The sequence below is a fragment of the Cinclus cinclus genome, chromosome 22, assembly GCF_963662255.1.
Source record: "Cinclus cinclus chromosome 22, bCinCin1.1, whole genome shotgun sequence".
NCBI classification, from domain to species: Eukaryota; Metazoa; Chordata; class Aves; order Passeriformes; family Cinclidae; genus Cinclus; species Cinclus cinclus.
In genome coordinates, this window is record NC_085067.1 from 10,299,448 (window position 1) to 10,324,478 (window position 25,031).

The following is a 25,031-nucleotide window of genomic DNA, read 5'->3' on the forward strand; positions in this document are numbered from 1 at the left end:
AGGGTTCCACCAGCTGGGTGGGTCCCAGGGGTTTGGGGGCTCCTTCTGCAGGGCTGGGGGTCTCCCAGGGTCCTGCTCTCCTATGGTGTTTCCCAGGTGTGATGGTGTCCCAGTGGTCCCTTACCCCATTGTTCCTAGGGAGTGACAGTGTCCTGCTCCTAGAGTGAACAATCAGCATAGTGGCATATCACCAGGCAGGGTGTTGGTCCCTTTCCCTCAGTGGGGTACTGGGGAACAGGCAGTCAGGAGTCACACCAGGAGCAGGGACAGAGCCACTGTCACTACATGCCCCCAGTCTGGCCGGAGCAATAAATCATGAGGTTTCCTGATGGGGGTTCCAGCTTGGATCCTGGGTCCCTTCTGGCTCCTTCTCCAGCTGCAGCGTCACTGGGAACATCCTCCTAGTCCCATCCCTTCCCTGTCACTCCCCCTCAGCTCCTTGGGTTGCAGGTCTTCTCCAGCTTCCAAAGCTCAGCATACCCCAAGGACAGAGCACACTTGGGAACCTTAGTTTGGTTGAAGAAGGTGTTGAAGACAGAGGGACAGCATGGGAGGACCATGGCTACCTGAGCATGAACCACTTCATTGTTCCCTGGGGCTGGTTTGACACAAAAGGCAAATCAGCTCCGTGGCACACCGATGGTCACACGGCTCTGCCACCTGCCTGTCACCACTCTGGTGTGACAATGGGCATGGCCACCAGGCCAGTGAAGGGACGCAGGGCTTGGGGGCCCTGATAACATAGGCAGGGATAGCACCAGTCCCAGGGCAACAATGGGGTGGGGACAGCACAAAGGGGGACAACAGCACTGCCCCCATGGGGGTGAACATGCTGTCGAGTACCACCACAGCCAGTGCCACAGCCCCACTCTGGGCAGAGCGACTGTCCTTTCCTGCCTCAGTTTCCCCAGGAGCTCCCAGCCCCCCCAGGGGAGGCGAGCAATTGCCAACAGGCCGGGCAGCGAGCGGGGAAGGATTTATTGACTCACAGCTCGGGGTACATCACAGTTTGAGCTCCCTTCCCGCCTCCGCAGAGAACGTTGCCTTGGACTTCCCGGGCAAAAGTGCACGGAGAGGCTTCACAGTTTGATCCCTTCGGGAAAGCAGAACCGAGGCAGTGACAAATGGCAAACGCTACGTTGTATGAAAAAATAATACAAACTCTTCTCTTTAAATATCTTACAGAAAAATGAACCTGAATAAAGAGCATGAAAAGCACCACGTGACGCAACCCCCTGGGGCCCCCGGGGCAGGGGGACCGAGATGAGCTGCAGCCCCACGTCTCTCCGGAGCACCCGGTGCTGTCCCTGGGGCTGCGCACGCAGGGCTCAACACGGGCAGCAGAGGCGTGGGGGTGGCAGGGACCGCTACATGCCTGTCCCCACGCTACGGGGGTGTGCCCCACGACCCCCCACTCGGTCGGGGGTGCCGGCAGCCCCCCGAGCCCGGGGTGCCGGTGGGAGCAGCCTCAGGGGCCGGCCGAGGTGGGGTCGGGGGTTGCTAGGAGGGTGCCCTGGGGGCCACGGGGACCCCCCTGTCGCAGTGCAAGTTCACGGAAAGCCAAGGCACCACCGCGAGGCCGCGGCTCTGTCCGGGGGAGCCCGGGGGCTCGGGCGGGGGCAGCCCCGCTGTGCAAAGGGGAGGTGAGCCAGGATGGGGGATACGGGGATGTGGGACGGTCCCCGCGGTGCGGCCGGCCGGGCTGGTCCTGGTGGTCAGAGCTACGGCGTGGGGGGTGCCCAGGGCCATGTGGCCCCAGGGAGTACCAGCTCCCCGGGGTGGGCAGCAGGGTGCGTCCAGGGGCCCGGGGATCCAGCCCCGGGGTGGGGCAGCCCCAGGAGCAGCTGGCGGCTCTACCGCGGGGGCGCAGGCAGCCCCCCCTCCCGCCGGTGAGTCTCCCCAAAGGCTCGGTCCAGCTGCTCCAGCTGGGAGCTCAGCGGCAGGTGGATCTCCAGGTGCATGCGCAGCGTCTCCAGCCACTGCTCCAGCTTGGCGAAGGACGGCCTGAGCGACAAGGGGGACACGTGGCAGCTCAGCTGGTTCTGTCCCCACCCCATCCCCTGCCCCAGGGACCCCTGGGGGTCTCCATCACCCACCGCTTCTCGGGGTCCAGGTCGCAGCAGCAGACAGCTATGGGGAAGAAGCTGGGGGGGCAGGCGGGGGGGCAGTAGCGCTCCAGGAAGCCCCGGACGTTGAGGCCGAAGTCGGTGGTGCGGGGCAGGTAATCGGGGTCAGCGCTCACCCGGCCGATGATCTGGGGACAGTGGCACAGATGGGGGGGATCAGCACCAAGGGGGGGGCCTCAACCCCGAACAGGGAGATCCCCTGAGCCCCAAGGGGGAAATGTGCAAGTTCCAGGAGAGAGCCCAAACACAATGAAGAAACCCCAACCCCAAGGGAGACACTTGCAACAGTGTCCTGGTTAAGGAGACCCTTAACCAAAGGGGACAGGCCCCAACTCCAAGAGAAGAATCCAAGCCTAAGAGGGGAACTCAAGCACAATGAGGACCTCAACCCCAAGGGGGAGAACCTTAACCTGGAGAGGAACCCAAACACAATGAGGACTCCAAGCCCTAGGGAGACGCCAAGCCCAAGGGAAGAGGCTCCAATCCTAAGGCAGAGACTCTAAACACCCCAACCCCAAGGGGGACTCCTCAGCCTTGGGGGAGTGACCCCAGACACCATGAGGACCCCAGCTCCAGGGACACTTGCCTCGCACAGGACGATGCCAAAGGAGAAGATGTCCACCTTCTCATCATAGCTCCTCCCTGCAGACACAGGGTAAGGCCATGTCACATGTCCTGTCCCGGCCCCACCAAGCATCCACTGCCTGGGGACAGAGCCCTGGCTGGCCCCATTCCCCTCACCATTGATCATCTCAGGAGCCATCCAGTAGGGGTTCCCCACCACGGTGTAGCGTTTCTTGCGGTCTGGTTTCTTCAGGTTCTTGAGATGTTCGGGCTGGTTCTTCTCGTCCACCATCAGCCGCGCCAGCCCAAAGTCAGCCACCACCACGCTCTTATTCTGGGGGCACAGGTAGGATGAGGCCTGGGAGAGCCACACAGGGACTGAGAGCTCCAGCCAGGCTGGGGGAGACCAGCACCAAGGTGGGACTCACCTCCCGCACGAGGCAGTTGTGAGAGTTGAGGTCACGGTGGATGATGTTCATGGAGTGGAGGTAGGCCTGTGGGAAGGGTGGGCTGAGAGCAGGGGCACCCCCATGCCATGGTCCCCCCACCGACCACTACCCGTCCCAACCACCCATCCCATGGTGGCACCCACCATGCCAGCGGCGATGTCCTTGGCGAAGCTGACCCGCTGGCTCCAGGGGTAGTGGCTGTCCTGGGGGGCAGGAGGGGGAATTTGCCAAGGAATAGAAAAGGAAGAGGGGTCCCCCAGCCCCACTGGGGCTGTGAGGTGGTGAAGGACCAACCTGCCCCCCCCAGTACTCACCATGCTCTTGATGAGGCTCCTTAAGGTGCCCCCTTTGATGTACTCTGTGATGAAGTTGAGCCTCTTCTCCTTGTAGAGCACCCCGATGAACTTGAGCACGTTGGGGTGCTCCAGGCAGCGCATCACCTTCACCTGCAGAAGCAGCCCCGTGTCTGTGACACCCCGAGGCTCCCACGCCCCCTGGACAGAGCCGGTGCCCATACGCTCAGTGGGCAGGGCTGCACCCACAGGGCTTGGTCACCCCTATCCAGGGGTTGTGCCCAGGTGGGGCCAGGATCAGACAGACCCATCCCTCATGTCCCCCCCAACCCAGGAGATTAAGGACAGGGGACCCTCACCTCTTTGAGGAAGGTCCTCTGTGTCTCCTCATCGAAGCGGATCAGCTCCTTCATGACCATCACCTCGCCCGTCTCCCGATGTGTCACCTGGCCAGGAGTGCAGGGACTCAGCCCACCCTCACCATCCTGGGGAGCCAACACCCCCATGCTTGTGCCCCCTGTCCCACCTTGATGGCCTGGCCAAAGCAGCCCTTGCCCAGCACCTCTCCATGGATGAGGTCAGAGGGTCGGAAGATGCGGTGAGTACGGGATACGACACGCAGGGACTCGGAGCGCCCGATATCCTTGCGCTGGGACACAGGAGAGCCCACGGAGCCCAAGCCCGGGGACTTGTCTGTGCTGCAGCTCCTCCTGTGGGATGGACGGGCACAGGTCAGTGCATGGGGGTACCCAGCAGGAACAGGGGCAGGGGCTGGCCTTACATGACAGCGCGCTGGCGCATGGCAGTGGGGTCTCCACAGGGCGCAGGGGCTGGTGAGCGCAGGGGGCTGCATGGGAGGGGCAGGGGGCTGCCTGCCAGCCCTGGCTCCCGGCCCAGGGGCTCGTGGGGGTCATGCTCGATGGTCAGCTGCAGCAGGCGACTCGTCTCCTGGATCAGCAGGTCAATCTGCAGAGGGAAGTGACCATGGGGTGGGTTTGGGGACATGGCAGCAGTGTGTTTGGCTGGGGTGTGACAGGAGGACTGTACCTCGTCCAGGGGAACATGGCCGATGGGGGTCCCATTGATCTCCAGGATGCGGTCACCAACGTGGATGGAGTTCTTCATGTCAGGGCTGATGCAGTCTGGGTCCACCCTGTGGGGACAGCAGGGTCAGACCCCCAGCACTGTCACCATCAGGGGGTGTGCTGGGACACTCCCAACGGGTGTGTCAGAGCCCACTGTCACCCTCCCTCCTGGACAGTGACATGCTAGCACAGTCTCCACAAGCCACCCATCCACACAGGGACACGTGTGGTACCCACAGCCCACTCTGGTATATGAGGCAATGCCGGCCTGGCCAAGGACAGATCAGCACAGCCCCCACAAACCCCCCTGCAGTTGGGGACATGCCACCACGCTTCCAACAGGCCACCCCTGAACAATGAGAACAACCCAGCCCCACCTTTCTTCCTCTAAAAGGTGTCCCTGGGATGGATCCCAGGGGCAGAAGGGGCATGAAATGCACCAGCCCTTGAGAGGGGCCAGTGGCAGAGGGGACAGGGACGCACTCTCGGACGCGCACGGTGCAGGGGTGCTCAGTGCCGCAGCCGTGGTCAATGGAGACAGAGAAGCCACGCTTGCCGTCGGAGCAGGCAGGGATGGACACGAGGGTGACGGTGTGAGGGATGCGGGAGGCTGGCGAGTCCGGCAGGATCTGCTCGATTACCGGTGTCACCACCATCTGGTAGTAGCAGTGGCCGCTGTGGGGAGCAGAGCAGGAGGGTGGGTGGGGGTGCTAGGGCACATGTCCCCCCAGCCCCCCCCCCCCAGACCAGACGTACCAGTAGAGCTTGGAGCGCTCCACCAGCGCATAGGTGTCCCCATCCCCGATGAAGGCGCGGCAGTTGAGGCAGCTGAAGCACTCAGGGTGGTACTTCTGCTCCCCAGCCACCTGCGGGCAATGCCATGAGCCCCGGGACCTGGGTCTGGGCACCGAGGGCAGGGCTGGGGCTCAAAGGGGGCCGGGAGCACCCATGGGCGCACCAGGGCCATGGGAAGGGCAGGCTGAGCTATGGGATGGTGAGGAAGAATTGCCACCAAGCTGAGGGTGGCTGCAGGAACATCTCCCATCACCCTGAGCTTCTCCCCTGCTTCCCCCAACCCCAGCATGGACCTCCAGTGCCCCCTAAAACATAGAGGACACCCCTACCACACCCAGTGGTGGTGGAGGTCTGCACCCTTTCCCCACCTCCCCCACTCCCCAGGAGCTCAGCCATGGGACAAGGCTGCATGTCCCACCCCTGGGGACCCTGTCATGGTCACCATGATCAGCCCAGGGACCCTGAGAACCCTGTGGTGCTCACCATGACCAACCCCTTGGTGATCTGCTCGGAGCAGCCATGGCACAGCTCCCCGAAGCGTGCCCAGTAATCCTTCTTGCAGTACAGGCGCCCATCCTTCTCGTAGTACTGGTGGGACAGGGAGGCCCCACATTCACAGCACCTGTGGCAGGGACAGGAACCCCTTGTCACCTCGTCCCCACTGTCACCCTGGGGCACAGCCAGTGCTCGCCCACTCCACAGCTCTCTGGGCGAGCTGCTTCCCCCACTTCCTACATAGCTGCAGGGCCACTACATCAATGTGTCACCATACCCAGGGTGACAACAGGTGATTCTGGGGGTGACAGTGCAGGCTGGGACTGCAGGGACATGTGAGGACACTGGGGTGGACAGGGGAGGGGATGTGGGGCAGGGAGAGGCGTGAGGAGGGAAGCGCCAGCCCTGCATGGATGTGCCAGCCTCGACAAAGACACACAGAGGTGTGTACCAGACTGGTGCCAGACATGCCACCCTGGTGCCAGACATGCCAGCCTGGCACAGACTTATAGAGAGATGAGGCAGACTGGTCACAAGTACGGCAGCCTTGTCACGGACAGAGGGGCATCCCACCCTGGTGACAGATATACAGAAGGGCATGTCCCTCTATCACTAGGGTGACGTGCCAGTCTGGTCACAGACATACAGAGGGATGTCCCACCCTGGTCACGGGTCTGTGACCCTGCTCACAGATGTGACAGCCTGGTCACAGACACACAGAGACATGTCCCACCCTGGTGACAGACGTGCCAGCCTGGTCAGGGACAGAGGGACAGGCCCCCTTGGTCACAAACTCCCTACACTGGCACAGACAGCCAGAGGGACACACCAGCCTGGCCAGGGACATGCCAACTTTGGGACAGTCTGCAAGGGGCACTGGGGGTGGGGGAGCTGTTTGGGGGCTGCTGGGGGGTGCAGGGGGTGACAACAGCAGGGTGTGCCCAGGGGAGCAGAGAGGCCTGTCTATTTTGGGATACAGCGGCAGGGGTGCACATCAGACTGTGCAGGAGGGGACAGGGGGAATCAGAGAGGATTTGTGTGGGGGTGTGGGAGTAGCTGCGGGGTACAGAAGGGGGGCTGTAGAGAATTTTCTATATGGGAGTGCTGAATGGGTGCAGGAGATGCTTGTGGAAGGGGTGCAGGGGGCTGCAAGGTGGGAGATCCACTGGGCAAGGAGCTTGAGGGCGTGCAGGGGATGCTGTAGGGGATTTCCTGTAGGGGATTTGCACTACGGGGATGCTGTAGGGGTGCAGGGGTTGCAGTGGGAGCTGTAGGGGATTTTCATTACAGGGGTGCTGTAGGGGTGCAGGGGTTGCAGTGGGAGCTGTAGGGGATTTTCATTACAGGGGTGCTGTAGGGGTGCAGGGGTTGCAGAGGGGGTGCAGGGGGAGCTGTAGGGGATTTCCTGTAGGGGATTTGCAGTATGGGGATGCTGCGGGGTTGCTTCAGGACACTCTGCAGGGGATGTCGGGGACTGTCGCAGTCCCCGCCCATCCCCCGGCCACGCAGGTGGAATTCCAACAAGCGATGACGTCACGGCACGGAGTTTCCCCACCCCATGACGTCACCGCACGAGGACTCCCCCGCCCCATGGCGCAGCACGAAACCTCACTGGTCTGGGGGCGGGGAGGAGGAGGAGTGAGAGGTAGAGCAGCAGGGAGAGAAGAAGAGGGAAAAGGAAGGGGAAAAGGAGCACAAGGGGAAGGGGAGGGGGAGAAGGAGAACAAGGGGAGAGGGAGAAGATGAGGAAGAAGAGCAGGAGGAGGAGGAGGACGGCTTTCAGTGAGTCCAGCACTGCCGGAAGCCGCTTCCCCATCGGGGGGGACCGGATCCAGCTGCCGCCCCGCAGTGGCTCTGCTCTGGCTGAAGGCCCAGAGAGGGGAAGCCAAGCATGGAGGACACAGGCTGAGCCCCCCGCAGCACAGCCCGTCTTCACCCCCTCCCACTTCAATCCCACTCCCACTCACTTGGCTCCGGCGCTCAGGATGCGGCTCTTCCTCAGCACTGCCACCAGCATCCTCATCCACCAGACAGGGACACACCCCGGGGACAACCCTGGGCACTCCCGGCCCCACAGAGAACCCTGTTAGGTCCCGGGCACTGCTGCACCCTCTGACCTGGGCCCTTTCTCCTCCTGCTTCTTGGAGCTCCAACGGCTGGAGCTGCCGGGAGGGCTCAAGTGAAAGAGGAAACAGGGAGGGAGGGGAGCGGGTGACATCAGCTACATGCACCCTGTCACCCGGCAGGAGGGGACAGGGAGGGACAGGCAGTGGAGTCCTCTGGCAGGCCTGGCCTCAACCAGGGCACCCCCCGGGTGCCAGGAGCCACAGCCATGCTCCAGTGAGTGACACCGTGACGGCCTCGCGCATGTCCCTGCCATGGCCGGAGCAGGAGGGAACACTGTCCCTGTCCCTGAAGAGCATCCCACTGTCCCTGATGCCATCCTGGTGTCCCCAGCGCCATCCAGCCCAGCGTCCCCGCTGTCCCTCAGTGGATCCCACCTGAAGCAGTCGGCATGCCAGTCAGCCTTCAGTGCCTGCAGGTACTGTCCATCGTAGATGCCCTGCCCGCAGCTCGCACACACCGGCAGGTCGGTCCCTGCAGTTAGCAGAACACGAGGTGACAGTCGCCACACCAGCCGGCCCCAGCCACCCACAGCAGCACCCAGGATTAATTCCCTCTGCCTGGGGTGGTGAATTCCATCCCGCACCCATTGATCCTGCAACGGATCAAGGTCGTGGCACCCATGGCCCCAGGGCTGGCAACAGGGCTGGGGTGGGATGGGGGCACCTAGTGAGTGCAGGATGGGGGCAGAGGGGATAGGATGGGTGCACAGATTGCAGGGAGGGTGAAAAGGGGCAGGATGGGTGCGTCAGGGGATCCAGGGAGGATGGTGGGGTATGGGATGGGTGCTGGGTGCACGGAGGGACAGCACGATAAGTGATGGGGGCTTCTGGGGGGCACAGGGGGTGCAGGGTGGGGGATGAATGAGGGACACACAGAGGGGTGCAGAGTAGGTGCTGGGGTATGCACAGTGCAATGAGGGGACACAGAGGGGTGCAAGGTGGGTGCTGGAGGATGCAGGAGGACACATAGGAATGAAGGATGGGTGTTGGGTGATGAATGGGGGCACAGAGAGGGATGCTGGATGGGTGCTGGGGGATGCAGGAGGATACAGAGGGGTGCAGAGTAATGCACAGTGCGTGGGGAGGACACAGAGGTGCAGCGTGGCTGCAGCAGTCCCGGGGGTGCAAGTTCGTGGGGTCTATTGGGAGGCATGAGGGGCCCAGTGAGTGCAGAGGGGAAGGGAAGGTAGGTGCAGGAGAGATGCAAGGGGATGTGGAGGTGCAGGAGGGATGCAGGCAGGAGGGGATGTGGGGTGCAGGAGGGGCACATGGGGTGTGCAGGGGGAGATGGGGAAGTGTGGGGGTGCAGGGGGGATGTGGAGGAGCAGGAGGGGATGCAGACAGGGATGCAGGCTGGGTTCACAGGGGGAGAGTTCTTGACAGGGAGGATGGGGGGAGATTTGGGGGTGCACGGGAGAATGCATACTGGGTGGCAGTACAAGGAAGAATGGGGGGATGGAGGCTGAAGTGGGGGTACAGGGAAGATCAGTGGGTGCAGAGGGGATGTAGGGTGAAGAGGCTGAGCTGGGACATTTGGGGATGAGAGGAGGATGCAGGTTGGATGGGGGTGCAGGGGGATGCAGGCCCAGGAAGCAATGTAGGGTGGGATGCAGGGGGTGACGTGGGTTGGGTAAGCGGTGCAGGAGGACATTTAGGGGTGCAGTGGAGGATGCAGTGGGTGATGTGGGCTAGATGAGTGAGAGGTGCAGGGGGTGATTTGCGGGTGCAAGAGGGATGCAGGGTGGCTGGGGAGTGCAAGGGACTTGTGGGGGACACGGGGGATGTAAGGTACGGGAGGGGCATTTCAGAGGGGGATGTAGGAGTGCGGGGTGATGCAGGGGGGCCGTGGGGAAGGTGCAGGCTGGATGGGGGGGCACGGGATGTCGGAGTGCAAGGGGGACGCAGAGAGGGATGCAGTGATGGGTGAGGTGCAGGGGGGTGATGAAGAACGAACTGCGGGCATACGGGGACATTTGGGAGTGCAGGGGGCATGCTGGGGATGCAAGGGTGCGGGATGGGGATGCCGAGGAGGATGCGAGAGCCCGGGGACAGTGGGGAGAATGAGGCTAGCTGGTGGCTGCGGGGAGGTTGTGGGCAGGATGCCGGGGTCTGCAGGCCGGCGGGAGGGTCCGGACGAGCCGGGCTGGGGGGTCCCGGGGCCCGAGCGGCGGCGGAAGTGCTGAGTCAGGCGGGGGGGCTCGGGTGGTCACGCACCTTCGTCCTCTCCCATAGGCTCGTCCCTCCAGGTGCAGCACAGCAGCATCAACCTCATGCAGGCGCGCTGGCCGGCGCCGCGCCGGGCCGGGCCGGGCCGGGCCTGAGGCGGAGGCGGCGGCGGAACCGCACGGGTGAAGCCCCGGTCGGGCCCCCCCGGCCCTGCCGCTGCGGCTCCCGGGCGGGACCGCGGCGCCTGCACCGCGCCTGCGCAGCCAGGGAGGGGCGGGGCGGAGGGACCGGAGGCGGAGCATATGTGGGTGTGGTCGGTGGGCGTGGCGAATGTGATGGGCGTGTTTTGAGGGGCGTGGTCGCGGACGGGGCCGGGACGAGGGTCGGGGTGTGCGACTGGGCTCGGCGGGATGCGGAGATCACGGGGTGATGGGTCCGTGCTCACCTTCCGCTGACCATCACGGGTGTCCCCACACACCGTGGTGTCCCTAGCTACGCCAGGCCAGCCCCATGGGCAGGGCACGGGTGTCACCACACCCACTACTGGCCATCATGGGTGTCCCCACGTGCCCCGGGTCGTCACTGTGTTCAGGACATAGGTGTCCCCATTTTCCCTAGGATGTCACCGTGGGGCGTCACATGGGTGTCCCTCTTATTCCCCAAGTTGTCACCACGGGATAGAGCATGGACATCTCCCTGCATCCCAAAGCCACCACCATGGCAAGGAGCATGGACCTCATCCTGGGTCCCAGGCTTGTAACTGTGGGAGGGGGTATGGATGTCCTCTTCATTCCCCGTGCTGTTACAGTGGGACAGCACATGGATGTCATCCCCTGGGCTGTCACCAAGGGCAGGCACAGCCCTATTGGTCCTCAAGCTGTCACCAGGGCACAAGGCATGGACACAAGGCATGGACACAAGGCATGGACATTTTCCTGCACCTCCAGCCCTCCGCTGTGAGCCAGAGCAGAGACTTTTTCCTGGGTCCCGAGACTGTCACACTAAGACAGAGCAGAGATGTCCTCAACACTCAGGCCAGGCCACAGACCTCTCCCTGGAACCCTGGGTTGTCACTGCAGGAAAAGGTATGGGCAACCTTTAGGTCCCCAGGATGTCGCTCCACCCCTCCCGTGTGTTCCAGGGCTGTGACCATGCAGTGGGACAAGCGACATCCCTGAAGCAAGGACGCAGCACGTTTCCAGCTTGTGTAGTGCCACGGACTGGACTGAATCCCTGCATCATTGCCACCACCACAGGGAGGGGTCAGGGACATGGGACACAGGCTGGAGCCAGAATCCTTTAAAAACTTGTCCTTTATTAGTCTGTCAGAAGCGAGTCCCTCTGTATAGGGTGTCCCACCCATTTATAGCAAAGTGAGCAACGTGAAGGGACCGAGCCCCTCCTGCCCGCGGCCCCCCCTCCCAAACCGGGGGGACCGCGGGGACCGGGATGGGGGCCAGGCTGACGGGAGCATCCCTCCCCGCACAGCCCCCGCCGCCGGCATCCCCTTCCTCTCTCTCCCTCCCTCCCTCCAATGTGGGGTGCCCCTCATCCTGTGTTCCCCCGGGGGTCAGCTCTGGGGCTGGGGAGGGGCGCGACAGCCCAGGCCCCCCCCCAAGTCCCGCAGAGAGCGATAGCACCAAGGGGGACGGCTGCTCCCCGCAGTTTATTCCGCGCTCCCTGCTGGGACCGAGGGGCAGGGGGGGCCGGATGCTGCCGGGGAACGAGGGGTTCCTCCAGAGGCTTGAGGAGAGGGTGTCTCAGCTTTGCTTCAGATTTACATTCTGGACCATGCAGTAGCACCAAAGTTCATGAGGTGATGGGTGACGGAGTGTTACTTCCGCTTCCTCCCGCAGTATTTCCCTGCCGCGCAGCCCGCACCGCCTGCGGGGGGGATGCGGATGAGCCCTCCCTGCGCCCGCACCACGCCAGGGATGCGAGAGGGGCGGAGGGTAGGGCCGGCCCCTGGGAGCGGGGGCACCGTGCTCACCTCTAAAGCCCAGGGCACCCAGGGCTCCTCCGTAGGGCTTGGGGGGCTTCCCTGAAGCGAGAAGGCAGAGCGGCGTGAGAGGCACCCCCGCGGGATTACGCAACCCCCATCCCAAAACGTCCCGGGAGGGGGGATGGATACTCACCACCGAATCCCAGGCCGCCGACCCCACCTGAAAGTAGAGCGAAGCCCTCAGCACGCACGAAGCACCCCCATTTCTCTGCCCCGCACCCTTCATTCCAGCTCCCCGGCTGAGCCCAGCCCGCGGGGTCCCTCCCCGGCCCGCAGCCGTGTCCCCGTGAGCCGGCCGGGCACCGACACAGGCCCGGCTGTGCGCTGAGGTGCCGAGCTGAGGGGGCTACCTGGAAATATCGGTGATACGCCGAAGCCGGGACCTCCAACCCCTGGGGAAAAAGCAACAGCCGATGACAGCAGTGCCACCCTAATGTGAACTGGGGACAGCCTGGCTTACTCCAGGGACGGGAGCTGATGCAAAAGCCGCCGTCCCCATCTTCTGGCTTCCCAGTGCTCTTGTAGGCAGCCACGTGTCCAGCAGGGAATGGCAGCAGCATGGGGAGAGCAAGCAGGGATGAGTGTGCCAGGAGAGGGGACACACTCCCGTGCCAGCCCCAAACTGCAGCACTCACCTGGCTGCAGCCCCCCCAGCACCAAAACCTGCAGGTGGGTGAGCCCCAGGGAGGGTGGGGAGCGTGAGCACAGCCATGGAATGTGGATGGGCACAGGGACTGGAGTCACTCCTCCAGCACCTCTAGCTGTCCCTTACCTGGCTTGGGAGGTTTCCCAGCAGCTCCTGGATACAAGAGTCCTATATCAGAGGGGGCACCAGTGCAGCCCCTTCCTGGACTCACTGCCCCAGGGCCACAGCCAGACCCTTTGGGCGGGGCCCAGAGGGTCCCAGGAGGGACCTGCATCTCCACACGTTGGGAACATGGTGCAGTACATGGCATGGACAAGGGTGGTGCTATGCCCTCAGTCCCTGCTCAACAATGGCAATCCCTTTGGATCATCCCCTGGGAACAGGGCAGGTGGCAAACAGGACAGGGCACAAGGCACAGTGACAGTGCAGGGTGGGATTGCACTGTGAGACGACGAGGGGACAGAAGTGACCCATAGACTCCCTTTCCTTTTTCGTTTCTCTGCCAGCATGCCACTGCTGCTGCTCCATGCAGCCCAGCCCAGGGGAGCCCCACACCAGGACCAGCATCACTCACCGAGGCCACCAACTCCGAGCCCACCGACACCGAGGCCACCTACAAGGGGTAGCCTGGGTGAGCACCAGCAGGGACAGACAGTGGGGCAGTGTCTGAGCCGCTCCCCACCCAGTCTCAAAAGTGCCCATCCTTCCTTGGGCAGCGCCGTTAACGAGGGAGCATCCCTCCAGCTCCACCCCTCTGGGGAAGCATCCCTCGGCCTGCACATCCCCACTACCTGGTCTCAGCTCCAGCACTTACCTGGGAGGCCACCAACCCCTGGGACTCCAACCCCAGGAACACCTGCCAGAGAGACATATTAACATGTCTCCCCCCCCCTCCCAGCCTGGCACCCTCAGCTCAGAGCACCCCCAGCCACTGCCCAACCGGCTGGAGTGGCCCTGGCACCCATGCTGGGAGTCCCCAGCACCCATCTCACAGCACCCAGAGGGACTTCAGCCCCTGCGTGACACAAGGAGAAAACTGTCCCCAGTAAGTCTAGGGCAGGAGGTACAGGTGGCACTTTGTACCCATGGGTGACACCACGCCTGGGCCATCGGGCCACAGTGGACACGCAGGGGAGAGGAAGAGAGGTCAGCACCCAATGGCCCAGGGACAGTCTGAGGTGACCCTGGGGCAGGGGGGGAGGGGTACATACCGAATTTGGGAGGTTTAGCACCAGGCTGCACCCCTACTTGGGGAATGCCTGCAAAGTGAGTGAGGACACCACAGTTAGGACAGAATGGTCACCCCCACATCACGCTCATGTGCCACCACCCTCCATGCCATTTGCATCCCTCCCTGCCACTCCTTCACGTGGTTCGGTGGCTTTTAGCATTCCTTACCACCATTGTCCCCAAGCAGGGTGGGACAAAGCATGTACCTGCCCCGGGAAGGATGCCAGTTCCAGGTACTCCCACCCCTGGCACCAAGCCAGGCACACCGCCAACACCAGGTGCCACTCCAGGCACTCCGCCCACGCCGGGCACCACACCCGGCACCCCTCCAGCCCCAGCACCTGCGGAGAGAGGGGTGAGGCAGCAGGTGTGATCCACGTGCTTATGTGGGATGATGTGCCAGGCCTGGGTGCCCATGCCAGCATCCCCTACACCAGTCAGTACCACACCAGGGCTGGCAGGGAGATTGAGAGGCTCCCCAGGCTGACTCACCAAATTTGGCTGCCTTGGCTGCTGCCTTGGCCGCTGCTGCTGGACCTCCAACACCTGGGCAGAGACAGCAAGGGGGCATCAGTGACCCTGGGGAGGCCTCATAGCAAACCTGGGCAGAGCCCATCCTTCAGGCCTTGTCTGCATCCCCTCAGGGGACACTGCTGATGTTCTCCTCAAGCCTGCCCTACCCCCAGAATTGCTCCCACACCAGCCAGGCTGCCTTCGCCTTCCTCCTCCTCACCTGGGACACCTCCAACACCAGGAACCAGGCCACCTACTCCAGGAACCAGGCCACCCACGCCAGGAGCCAGGCCACCCACGCCAGGAGCCAGGCCACCCACGCCAGGAGCCAGGCCACCTGCTCCTGCAAGGAGAAAGAAAAGGACTGGAGCTTCAGCTTGGGAGGAAACATGGTAGAAGGAGTTGGATGAGAAGGCATGACAGGCTGGGAGGGGGTGGGTGAATGGATTATGAGATGGATATATAGCTGGATGGGGGGTGTTTGAAATGATGGTAGGATGGATGAATGGTTGGATGGATGGTAAGATGGATGAATGGAGGAGTGGTGAGATGGATGTGTGTGAATGGGGAGTTGTCAAATGGATGGTGGGATGGATGAATGGAGGGATGATGAGATGCACTAATAGTTGAAGGAGTGGATTGATAGATATGTGGATGGATGTGGAATGACTGAATAGATGAATGGAGGAGGTACAGATGGATGGACAGAGAAGGGGACAGATGAACACTGAGGTGGTGATGGTGTGGCTGGGTGGGCAGAACGTGGATGGAGCGATGTATGAGAAGATGTTTGGATGGTGAACTCAGACACTCCACAGGGCTCAGCTCTCTGGAGAGCAACCCTGACACAGCCAGAACCTCATCCCACATTTAGCCCTTCAGGGAGCTCATCCCTCACCCCAACCCCAGGGACCCCAGGCACTGCTGGGCCTCCACACAGCCTGGAGTAGGGATGAGCAGGAGACATGCGGGATAACACCAGAGAGATACCGGCTTACCGTACTTGGCTGCTTTGGCGGCTGCTTTGGCAGCGGCTGCTGGACCACCTGAGGGACAGGGAGTGAGAGGGTCAGGAGTGTGTTGAGCGAGCACTGCTGGGGACATCTGAGCATCTCTTGGGCACCATCTCACCTGGAACACCGACCCCGGGCACCAGACCAGGCACGCCAACACCAGGCACGCCCACTCCAGGCACACCTACTCCAGGAATGCCAACACCAGGCACACCAACACCGGGCACACGTCCTGCTCCTGCAGAGAGGTTCAGGGATGTGACTGAGGGGGCAAGACTCCACAGTGGGAATGCCACTGCCCTCCACAACACCGAGGTATTCCCAACTCTCCTGTGTGCCAACACACCTCCTCCCTCCCTGGGACAACCGGTGGTGACAGTGGGGACTCACCGATCGCTGCTGCTTTCGCTGCAGCCTTGGCTGCAGCCGCTGCTGCTGGGCCACCCACTGCGGGCACATAAGGGACACAGTCAAGGCACTGCTGACACCAGCATTGCCCAAGTGGCTGCTGACAGCCCATCTGCTCACCTCCAACACCAGGCACAGCACCAGGAACCCCAGGCACACCAGGAACACCTGGGACACCAGGAACACCGGGAACTCCAGGAACACCAGGAACACCAGCAATACCAGGAACACCAGCTCCTAAAGGAAGTGAGAGAGGAGAAGTCAGACCTTGAAGCAGAAACAGCTAAAAGGTTGGGCCTCTTCTGGATCTGTCTCATTATTGTGGCCTGAAGAGTGGAGCATCAAAGCCATTACCAGGAGACACCCAGGCAGGGCAGGAGAGGGATTAGTTCTGTGTCTTGTCAGTGGCATGTATTGCAGGATCCCACCAGATTTTGCAGGGTCAAAAACCTAGGCCCCGTACAGCACGTACCGTACTTAGCTGCCTTTGCTGCTGCTGCTGCTGACGGCACCCCTGGGGACAAGGGAGACAGGGACCCTCAGCCACCACAGCCCCACAGAGCTGGAGCGTGGGGACAGGGCTCCTGGAACAGTCACCTGCCACCCCGGGAACACCTCCAACACCGGGCACACCCCCTGGGATGCCTCCGACGCCAGGTACCAGGCCAGGGACACCTCCGACTCCGGGCACGAGGCCGGGCACACCGCCCACACCGACACCGGGAACGCCGGCGCCTGCAGGGAACAAGAGGGGACAAGTCAGAGGTGGCTGCAGCAAGAGCTCAAAGCAGGGACCTGCCACGGCTCTGTCTCGTCATCGTGCCCTGGAGAGCAGAGCATCCATGGCCTCATCCAGGAGAGACCGCAGGGCAGCAGGACAGGGATCAGCCCTGTGTCTCTGCCAGCGATTGCCAGGAAGCCACCAGCACAGGAACCACAACCACCTCGTCCAGCACAGGGGCCCAAGGTGCTCCTTGTCATCGAGACATCAAGCCTTAAAGCCAGACAGGCCATGGAGGAGAAGTGGCTGGGTATCCCCAGCAGGTGTCTGGGAGGGTTGGGAGCCTGGGCACTGGTCAGACTGGGGAGCTGCCCAGGGCATTGACAGTCTGCACCCGCTGGCACATGTCAGTGCCACACGGCCAAGCATCAGGTCACTTCTGCCAGGGCTGAGTGTCAGAGGGCTTAGTCCTCGTGAGAGCCTGCTAGGCCGAGGCACCTCACCACAGAGCAGCCACTGTAGAATTCCTTCCTGAATCCCTGAATCCCATCCTTCCCTGGGCCTGTGGAGGGATTTTTTTCTACACAGTGTAGAAGTGGTGGGCACTCATAAAGCAGAGCCGCCACTGACCATGTCTCCCTCTGGGGACTCCCAGGGCTGTGCAGTCACAATGGAAGAGCAGGTTCTTGCAACCTGGCCAGGCACCGGCTCCTGGCTCTGCCTTTTGGAGAAGCACGTGAAAGGCAGTCCTGCATGGAAACCCTCAGGGCCAGTTCTGCCTCCTCCCTGGGCGCAAGCTCAAGCTGTCCCTGCTTTTTGGCCATGTCCCTCATCTCCACTGAGCTCATTGGTGGTTATAACGGGTGCATCCCACCATCCCAACAAACCCAGCATATTTAGGAGAACAGTGACTCTGGGCACAAATCCCTGCCCTAATGGCAGCAGTACTGAGCCCTTGGACACTGGATCCTGCAACACATCGTCTGCTAGAAAATGGATTAGGTACAAAATCCAAGAATTCTGTTAAAACTGTAGCCATCAGTTGGTGCTCATTGTCCACATCCACAGAGCAGCCTGGAGAATTCCTGGAGAGGGAGAAGGTCCTGCCCTGGGGAGGGAGCCAGGCCCAGGTAGGAGCAGCCAGGAGCTGGGCTGAGCGTTCCCCATTCCCCATCAGGAGTGACCCCGGGGACGCCCTGTTCCTGGGCATCCCCCAGGTGTCAGGGAGGGCAGGGCAGGCAGGGGTCCCGGGGGCTGGGCCCCGTACAGCACGTACCGTACTTAGCTGCCTTTGCTGCTGCTGCTGCTGACGGCACCCCTGGGGACAAGGGAGACAGGGACCCTCAGCCACCACAGCCCCACAGAGCTGGAGCGTGGGGACAGGGCTCCTGGAACAGTCACCTGCCACCCCGGGAACACCTCCAACACCGGGCACACCCCCTGGGATGCCTCCGACGCCAGGTACCAGGCCAGGGACACCTCCAACTCCGGGCACGAGGCCGGGCACACCGCCCACACCGACTCCGGGAACGCCGGCGCCTGCAGGGAACAAGAGGGGACAAGTCAGAGGTGGCTGCAGCAAGAGCTCAAAGCAGGGACCTGCCACGGCTCTGTCTCGTCATCGTGCCCTGGAGAGCAGAGCATCCATGGCCTCATCCAGGAGAGACCGCAGGGCAGCAGGACAGGGATCAGCCCTGTGTCTCTGCCAGCGATTGCCAGGAAGCCACCAGCACAGGAACCACAACCACCTCGTCCAGCACAGGGGCCCAAGGTGCTCCTTGTCATCGAGACATCAAGCCTTAAAGCCAGACAGGCCATGGAGGAGAAGTGGCTGGGTATCCCCAGCAGGTGTCTGGGAGGGTTGGGAGCCTGGGCACTGGTCAGACTGGGGAGCTGCCCAGGGCATTGACAGTCTGCACCCGCTGGCACATGTCAGTGCCACACGGCCAAGCATCAGGTCACTTCTGCCAGGGCTGAGTGTCAGAGGGCTTAGTCCTCGTGAGAGCCTGCTAGGCCGAGGCACCTCACCACAGAGCAGCCACTGTAGAATTCCTTCCTGAATCCCTGAATCCCATCCTTCCCTGGGCCTGTGGAGGGATTTTTTTCTACACAGTGTAGAAGTGGTGGGCACTCATAAAGCAGAGCTGCCACTGACCATGTCTCCCTCTGGGGACTCCCAGGGCTGTGCAGTCACAATGGAAGAGCAGGTTCTTGCAACCTGGCCAGGCACCGGCTCCTGGCTCTGCCTTTTGGAGAAGCACGTGAAAGGCAGTCCTGCATGGAAACCCTCAGGGCCAGTTCTGCCTCCTCCCTGGGCGCAAGCTCAAGCTGTCCCTGCTTTTTGGCCATGTCCCTCATCTCCACTGAGCTCATTGGTGGTTATAACGGGTGCATCCCACCATCCCAACAAACCCAGCATATTTAGGAGAACAGTGATTCTGGGCACAAATCCCTGCCCTAATGGCAGCAGTACTGAGCCCTTGGACACTGGATCCTGCAACACATCGTCTGCTAGAAAATGGATTAGGTACAAAATCCAAGAATTCTGTTAAAACTGTAGCCATCAGTTGGTGCTCATTGTCCACATCCACAGAGCAGCCTGGAGAATTCCTGGAGAGGGAGAAGGTCCTGCCCTGGGGAGGGAGCCAGGCCCAGGTAGGAGCAGCCAGGAGCTGGGCTGAGCGTTCCCCATTCCCCATCAGGAGTGACCCCGGGGACGCCCTGTTCCTGGGCATCCCCCAGGTGTCAGGGAGGGCAGGGCAGGCAGGGGTCCCGGGGGCTGGGCCCCGTACAGCACGTACCGTACTTAGCTGCCTTTGCTGCTGCTGCTGCTGACGGCACCCCTGGGGACAAGGGAGACAGGGACCCTCAGCCACCACAGCCCCACAGAGCTGGAGCGTGGGGACAGGGCTCCTGGAACAGTCACCTGCCACCCCGGGAACACCTCCAACACCGGGCACACCCCCTGGGATGCCTCCGACGCCAGGTACCAGGCCAGGGACACCTCCGACTCCGGGCACTGCCCCTGGACCTGAAGGGAAGTATAGTAGTAAGATGCCCTACAAACACCCCACTATGCTGCTGGTGGGGACACAATCTTTTCTATGATCACAGGAGTCTCCTGGGCTCCTGCATCGTAGTGGGCTCCTCATTCATTCTGAAGCAGCTCAGAGAACTTGGGATGCACCTGGAAATTTGATTCCCAACTCCCTACACCTATCAGGCGCCTGGCCACCTAGGTTTTTGGGGACTCCCAAGGTCCCCCATGGTTGTGGCTGTACATCCCAGCTGTCCCAGGGCTGGCACATTTTCCCTGAATGCTCCAATGTGTGGTTTGCTCCTTGCCTTTCTCCCACGGAACAGCAGAGGAGTGGAGCAGCAGAGATCTGCATCACCAGGAGTATCCCTCTCTAGGGAAGGTCAGCTCAGCACAGACACCACGTCCCTGGCCACCCCACTCATACCTGGCACAGCAAACCCACATCTCATGGAGAGATCACGTGTGATGGGCATGCTCTGCCCTACGCCAGGCTGCTGCATCCCGAGGGGCCTGTCAGCCCTTCATCACTGCTGGAAAAGCTGCTGGAGCCAGGACAGGGGCCAGGGAGGGTACCCCAAAAGATGGGATACAGTCTGCCGGGGCAGCTGTGGAGCCGCACAGCCCCTGGCATCGACACACGGCTCTTCCCTGTGCCAATATCTGTCCAGAGAGCAGGAGGGAGCAGGAACTCACCAAAAGCTCCTGCCTTTGCCGCTGCCTTCGCCGCTGCTGCCGCCGCTGCCGGTCCTCCGACTGCCGGGGTAGAGGGAGAATGTCAGGGACGTGGGATAAGTGAAGGAGACCCTCCCCGAGCCCCAGGGCAGAGCCCTCTCATCGCCTCACCTCCAACTCCTGGGACACCGCCCACGCCGACACCGGGTGCGACTCCCGGGATGCCGCCAACCCCGGGCAAGACACCGGCTCCTGCTCCAGGGGACAGCACGGTCAGCCAGTGGTGCGGGGACAAACCAGCATTCCCGGGGCTTGGCAGGGAGGGAGGGAGGAGCTCCCTGCTGGGGAGATGGGTAGCATTTGTGCCGCAGAGGGCGACTCACCAAGCTTCGCTGCTGCCTTCGCTGCTGCCGCCTGTGCTCCAACCCCTGCGGAGGGACACGGGCACTGAGCCACTGAGGTCCTGAAACCATTCCCACCTCAGCTCCCCCACCCCACAGGCACGCTGGGGACCGGCACTCCTGCCAGCGGCTGTCCCCCTCTCCCGTGAGAGGTGCTGCTCCCCTCCGGGCTGTCTCTGCAGTCCCCACAGTGCCCAACACCCGTCCAGGGGCCAGCCAGGTGATAGGGTGCGTGGTCCCCCGCCATACCCGTGCCAGTCCTCACCCTGGAGCTGCGGAGTGGCAATGTACCTGTTCCGGTGGGGAATCCTGCCTTTCCTGCCAGGAGGCCGGCTCCTATCCCGCCGGGCCTGAGACCTGCAATCACCACACAGCGGCAGAGGCAGGTCAGTCACCGGCCAGGGGAAGGACAACGAGACAGATGGAGCAGCTCCCTTGGATCTCCTCCCCCCTGTCGCCAGAGGATGCAGGGGGGATGCAAAAGCCAGCTCCTCCCCACTTGAGATCCCAGTTCAAGCATCCCTGTCTGGAGCTGGAGCAGCTCAGTACATATCCTATGGATTAACAGCTCCCAGGGATGCCAGGAAAGTTGAGCTCCCAGGCTAGTCCACAGCCACCATGGGCGAGGCATGAGGTCCCCAAGGGAAAACCTTGCCCTAGGAGTGAGATATCCCTCACTCCACCCTGAGGGTTGGTGGCCACCAGGTCATGGTGGCAGCCAGTGGAGCCACGACGACTGAGGACACAAGTACTCACCACGGGGCAGCTTACCATTGGTGTAGGGCAGTCCATAGCCACCTGGGGACAAGAGGAGAGGACAGAAGGGGGGGTTAACATCTGGCTGCTCCTCACCCTGTCCTCTCTGTCCCATGGCATGGGCCCGCTCTGCCAGGGCTGTGCAACATCAGCCCAGGGGCTCTGTCCATTGTGACAGTGAGTCCTCCGGGATACAAACCCCTGTGGTGGAGCTGGGCCAGGAGATGCTGTTCTCCCTCACCTTGAAAGCAGTGACTGAAAGAGCCGCCCCCTCTGAGCCCTGGCTGAGGGCTGTGATGGCTGAAGCTGGTTCTGCAGGAGCCTCCCATGACCCCCACTCCAGCAAGGGGTCCCGCAGGAACCCCATGGCAAAAGCTGTACCCAGCTGGCTGCACCCTGGCCAGCACCGAAGGAAAGGTTTTAACTGGAATCAGGGCTTGGGAGTCTCAGCTGAAACATGACCTCGTTAGGAGGTCAGTGTGAAGGGACGGGGAGAGATTATGAGCTGGAACATCATGACCAGGAAAATGTCTCCTTGCAAAAGAGCCAGATCCCAGCACTCAGAATGGCATGGGGATGCCCCTGACTCAGTGGGGACCGTGGGCTTGGCAGCCAGCAGCTCACAGCTCCCATCACTGCTGGCAGCAGCCTGCCACCATGTGCTGCCACATTCCTGAGGGACACCTCGAGCTGCATGCAGGGTGGCAAGTGCCTCCAGCAAGGGGGCCGTGGGCAGGAGTGTGGCTGCTGCAGCCAGGATGAAATTACTTATGGCACAGCATCTCCTCAAGCACTAGACACCATCCAGCAGCCAACATGTGGGGACAAGATTTCCCTCCATCCTGCCAGGCTACCCCATGGTGTCCCATAGCAGCACAGTGGTGCTGGTGGGCAGAGGCTCACAGTGAGCTGTGCCAGGTGTCCCCAACCTTGAGGGCCACTCTTGCCCAACCAGGGGCACCTTATCAGCACCTTGCTGACCCTAAAGCTGGGAATGGGGTGACACACATGGAGGTGACTCCAAGGCCCAGAAGTCCAAACCTTGGGTCTCCAAGGGTTTTGGTGGGTCCAAGTCCAGCTCCCCATCACCCTCAGCTGGATGGGAAGGCAGCCCCTGCCCTGAGGCTGTACCTGTGAGAATGTCACCCACACTGCCGGGGGGCTCAGGCCGATTCACACACTGGAAGGGCTCTGCACAGACCAATGCCACCCAAGCACAGCTGGAGACTGGGGAGTTGCCCCCATCCCTACAGCATCAATGGGACCCTGACCTCAGCCACACCTTCAGACTGAGCCTCCAGCAAGGTGGACACCAGGGCCAGGGCCACCTCCTGAGTTGGGACAACACAGGAACAAGTCATCTAAAGAGATGATTTTCCATTTAAAATGTTATTTGTCCCACTTCCCCTCATCCCCTCTCAACCTGCACCTACTGCAGCAGGAACAGTGCAGGGAACACCCCATCTGTGGCAGCCCTGGATCCACCTGCAGCATCAAGACAAGAGTCTCCACAGCCAGCAGCACAGTCTGTCCTTGCACTGCCAGCCCCAAGCACTCAGAGGTGACAAACTGGCATCCCTCAGCATCCCAGGAAGGTCTAGAGACATGCCCGTTGTCCTGGTCCCTATCCTGGGGCTGGGATCCAGATTGGGCTGTGGAGCCAAGTCTCCTGCAGGATTGTAACTCTTCTCCACTGCAGGAAACTGGAGCAGACCAGGGATCCCTGCTGCTGCTTGTGGCCACAGGCCCTGCTGGGGGGAAGCCATCAGAGCTGCTGGGACTGGAGCTGGACTGGGATGTGCTGGGTTAGGATGTGCTGCCTGGGGGGGACTCCTCTCATGGAAGCTCTCCTGCCTCAAGCAACTTGTTTGTGTGAATGGGGAAATGCCTGCGAATCTCCTATGCACTCCCCAGCACCCCAGGGATGGGGGCCCTGCACAGATGTGGCTGCCCTCCTCCTTGGGGTGCACTGGGAAGCAGTTAGGTGCCAGCATGGCCTCTGGAGGCCACAGAACCTGTCCCTCTGTGGGCATGGCTGCCTGGGGACAGGCAGAGCTGGCATCTGGCACAGGGCTGGGAGGGGGATGTGTCCAGAGCAGCCCAGGCTGGGAAAGGGGTGCTGAGCTCCCCTAGGCTGACCTGGGTTGGAGCTGAGCCCTGTCTGGGTGGGCAGCGGGGAGGGACACCTGCCTGGAGCCCTCAGGTAGGCTCAACTATTGTTCCTTGAGCCAGGACACCTGGCCCAGATGAATGCCCAGCCCAACTCCAGGAGCCACAGAAACCAGACTGTCCCTGCAAGGGCTGTGCCTTGTGCCAGCAGCAGCTGGCAGGAGCATCCCAGAGTGGCCTGGCCCAGAGTGTGTCCCCAGAACATGACCCTTCCTACCTTACAACAGCTGGAGAGAGGCGCAGCATTGTCCACGTGAGCTGGGGCAGGACCATGGGCATCACCCCAGCAGCTGCCCACAGGGCTGCCACAGGCAGAGCAGAGCCTCTGGCTCTGTCCTGCTGCCCCAGGGCCAGCACAGGCACTACCACATCTGGGGGACCTGTGGGCACCATGCCTCAGCCCCAGGGAACGGCGGGTCCTTCTGACACTGCTGGGGATCCTTCACCCACAGTGAAACCACTCTGCTGGCTGTGGAGCTTACCTGGGAGCTTAGGAGCTTTGATGGGATACCCCAGAGGGACACCAGGCTGCTGACCTCCAAAACCTCCCAGTCCTGCAAATCAACAGCAGACTCTCACCTGGAGCCTGCGCCACAGATGCCACCAGTCCTGGACAGAGGGGAATGCCCCAGGGCACCCTGGCAGAAAATAGTGGGTGGCTTGGGAAGCCCTGAGACATCTTCTGGTGTGGGGTACCATGGCTGTGAGGAACAGGCTTGGGAAGGAAGAGAAGGACAGGCAAGAGAGATGAGACACTCACCAGGGATTCCTCCAAAGGCTCCAGCTCCTAAAAGGAAACACAAAAACACCCATGTGAGCCCTGGGTTGCTCCTCGAGGCCCAAATTAACCTAAGCGAATTCAGCCACTAAGTGCCCTTAGGGCTGTGGTCTCAAAGGATGGGCTTAAGTGCCTAGCCCTGAACCTACCCTAGTGTTCCAAGGTGATTGAAGGGACCTACCTGGGGCTTTAGGCTTGACTCCAGCTCCAGTGGGAACTCCAGGCAGCACCCCCACACCAGGGAAGCGAACACCTTGAGAAGAGACCAGAGAGGGTGAGCTGGGGCCTCAGGATGTTACTGGTACGCAAGACCCCCACACGCAGCTTCCAAATCCCTGTCACCCATGGCACCCTCATCCTCGGGAGCTTGCTGGGACCACCCTGTGCCAGCTGTCTGCACCTCCAGCTGCCAGGGGGGGGTTTGCTGCAGGCCTGGAGCTGCCTGTGGACCAGAGACTGCATAGAAGACAGCACTGAAGTTCCACTGGTGACTGCAAAGCCCCAGCCAGGCCTGGGCAGTGCTCTCTGCCCTGGTGGTGCTCGGTGGCCTGGGGCCAGATGGGGTTCTCCAGCCCTCCAGGGG

At 62.0% G+C, this 25,031-nt stretch overlaps 1 protein-coding gene across 3 annotated transcripts; it reads right to left on the minus strand.

The window, feature by feature from the left end:
* Positions 1 to 1,109: 1,109 nt before the first annotated feature.
* Positions 1,110 to 10,205, minus strand: LIMK1 (LIM domain kinase 1). 3 transcript variants are annotated; one of them, XM_062506975.1, is made up of 17 exons: positions 10,148 to 10,205; positions 8,310 to 8,405; positions 7,775 to 7,862; positions 5,796 to 5,934; positions 5,274 to 5,383; positions 5,001 to 5,192; positions 4,480 to 4,585; positions 4,214 to 4,398; positions 3,959 to 4,142; positions 3,792 to 3,878; positions 3,454 to 3,585; positions 3,283 to 3,342; positions 3,119 to 3,184; positions 2,868 to 3,024; positions 2,713 to 2,768; positions 2,097 to 2,254; positions 1,110 to 2,004 (listed from the first exon to the last, which is right to left on the minus strand). In XM_062506975.1, the coding sequence occupies exons 1-17, from the start codon at positions 10,203 to 10,205 to the stop codon at positions 1,854 to 1,856; spliced, it is 2,025 nt and encodes a 674-aa protein (XP_062362959.1). In that variant the 3' UTR covers positions 1,110 to 1,853. The 3 variants fall into 3 exon arrangements, with proteins under 3 accessions (XP_062362959.1, XP_062362961.1, XP_062362960.1); XM_062506977.1 differs by lacking the exon at positions 7,775 to 7,862 and having other exon boundaries at positions 4,214 to 4,262; positions 4,326 to 4,398; positions 8,309 to 8,405; XM_062506976.1 differs by lacking the exon at positions 7,775 to 7,862 and having other exon boundaries at positions 8,309 to 8,405.
* Positions 10,206 to 25,031: the final 14,826 nt, after the last annotated feature.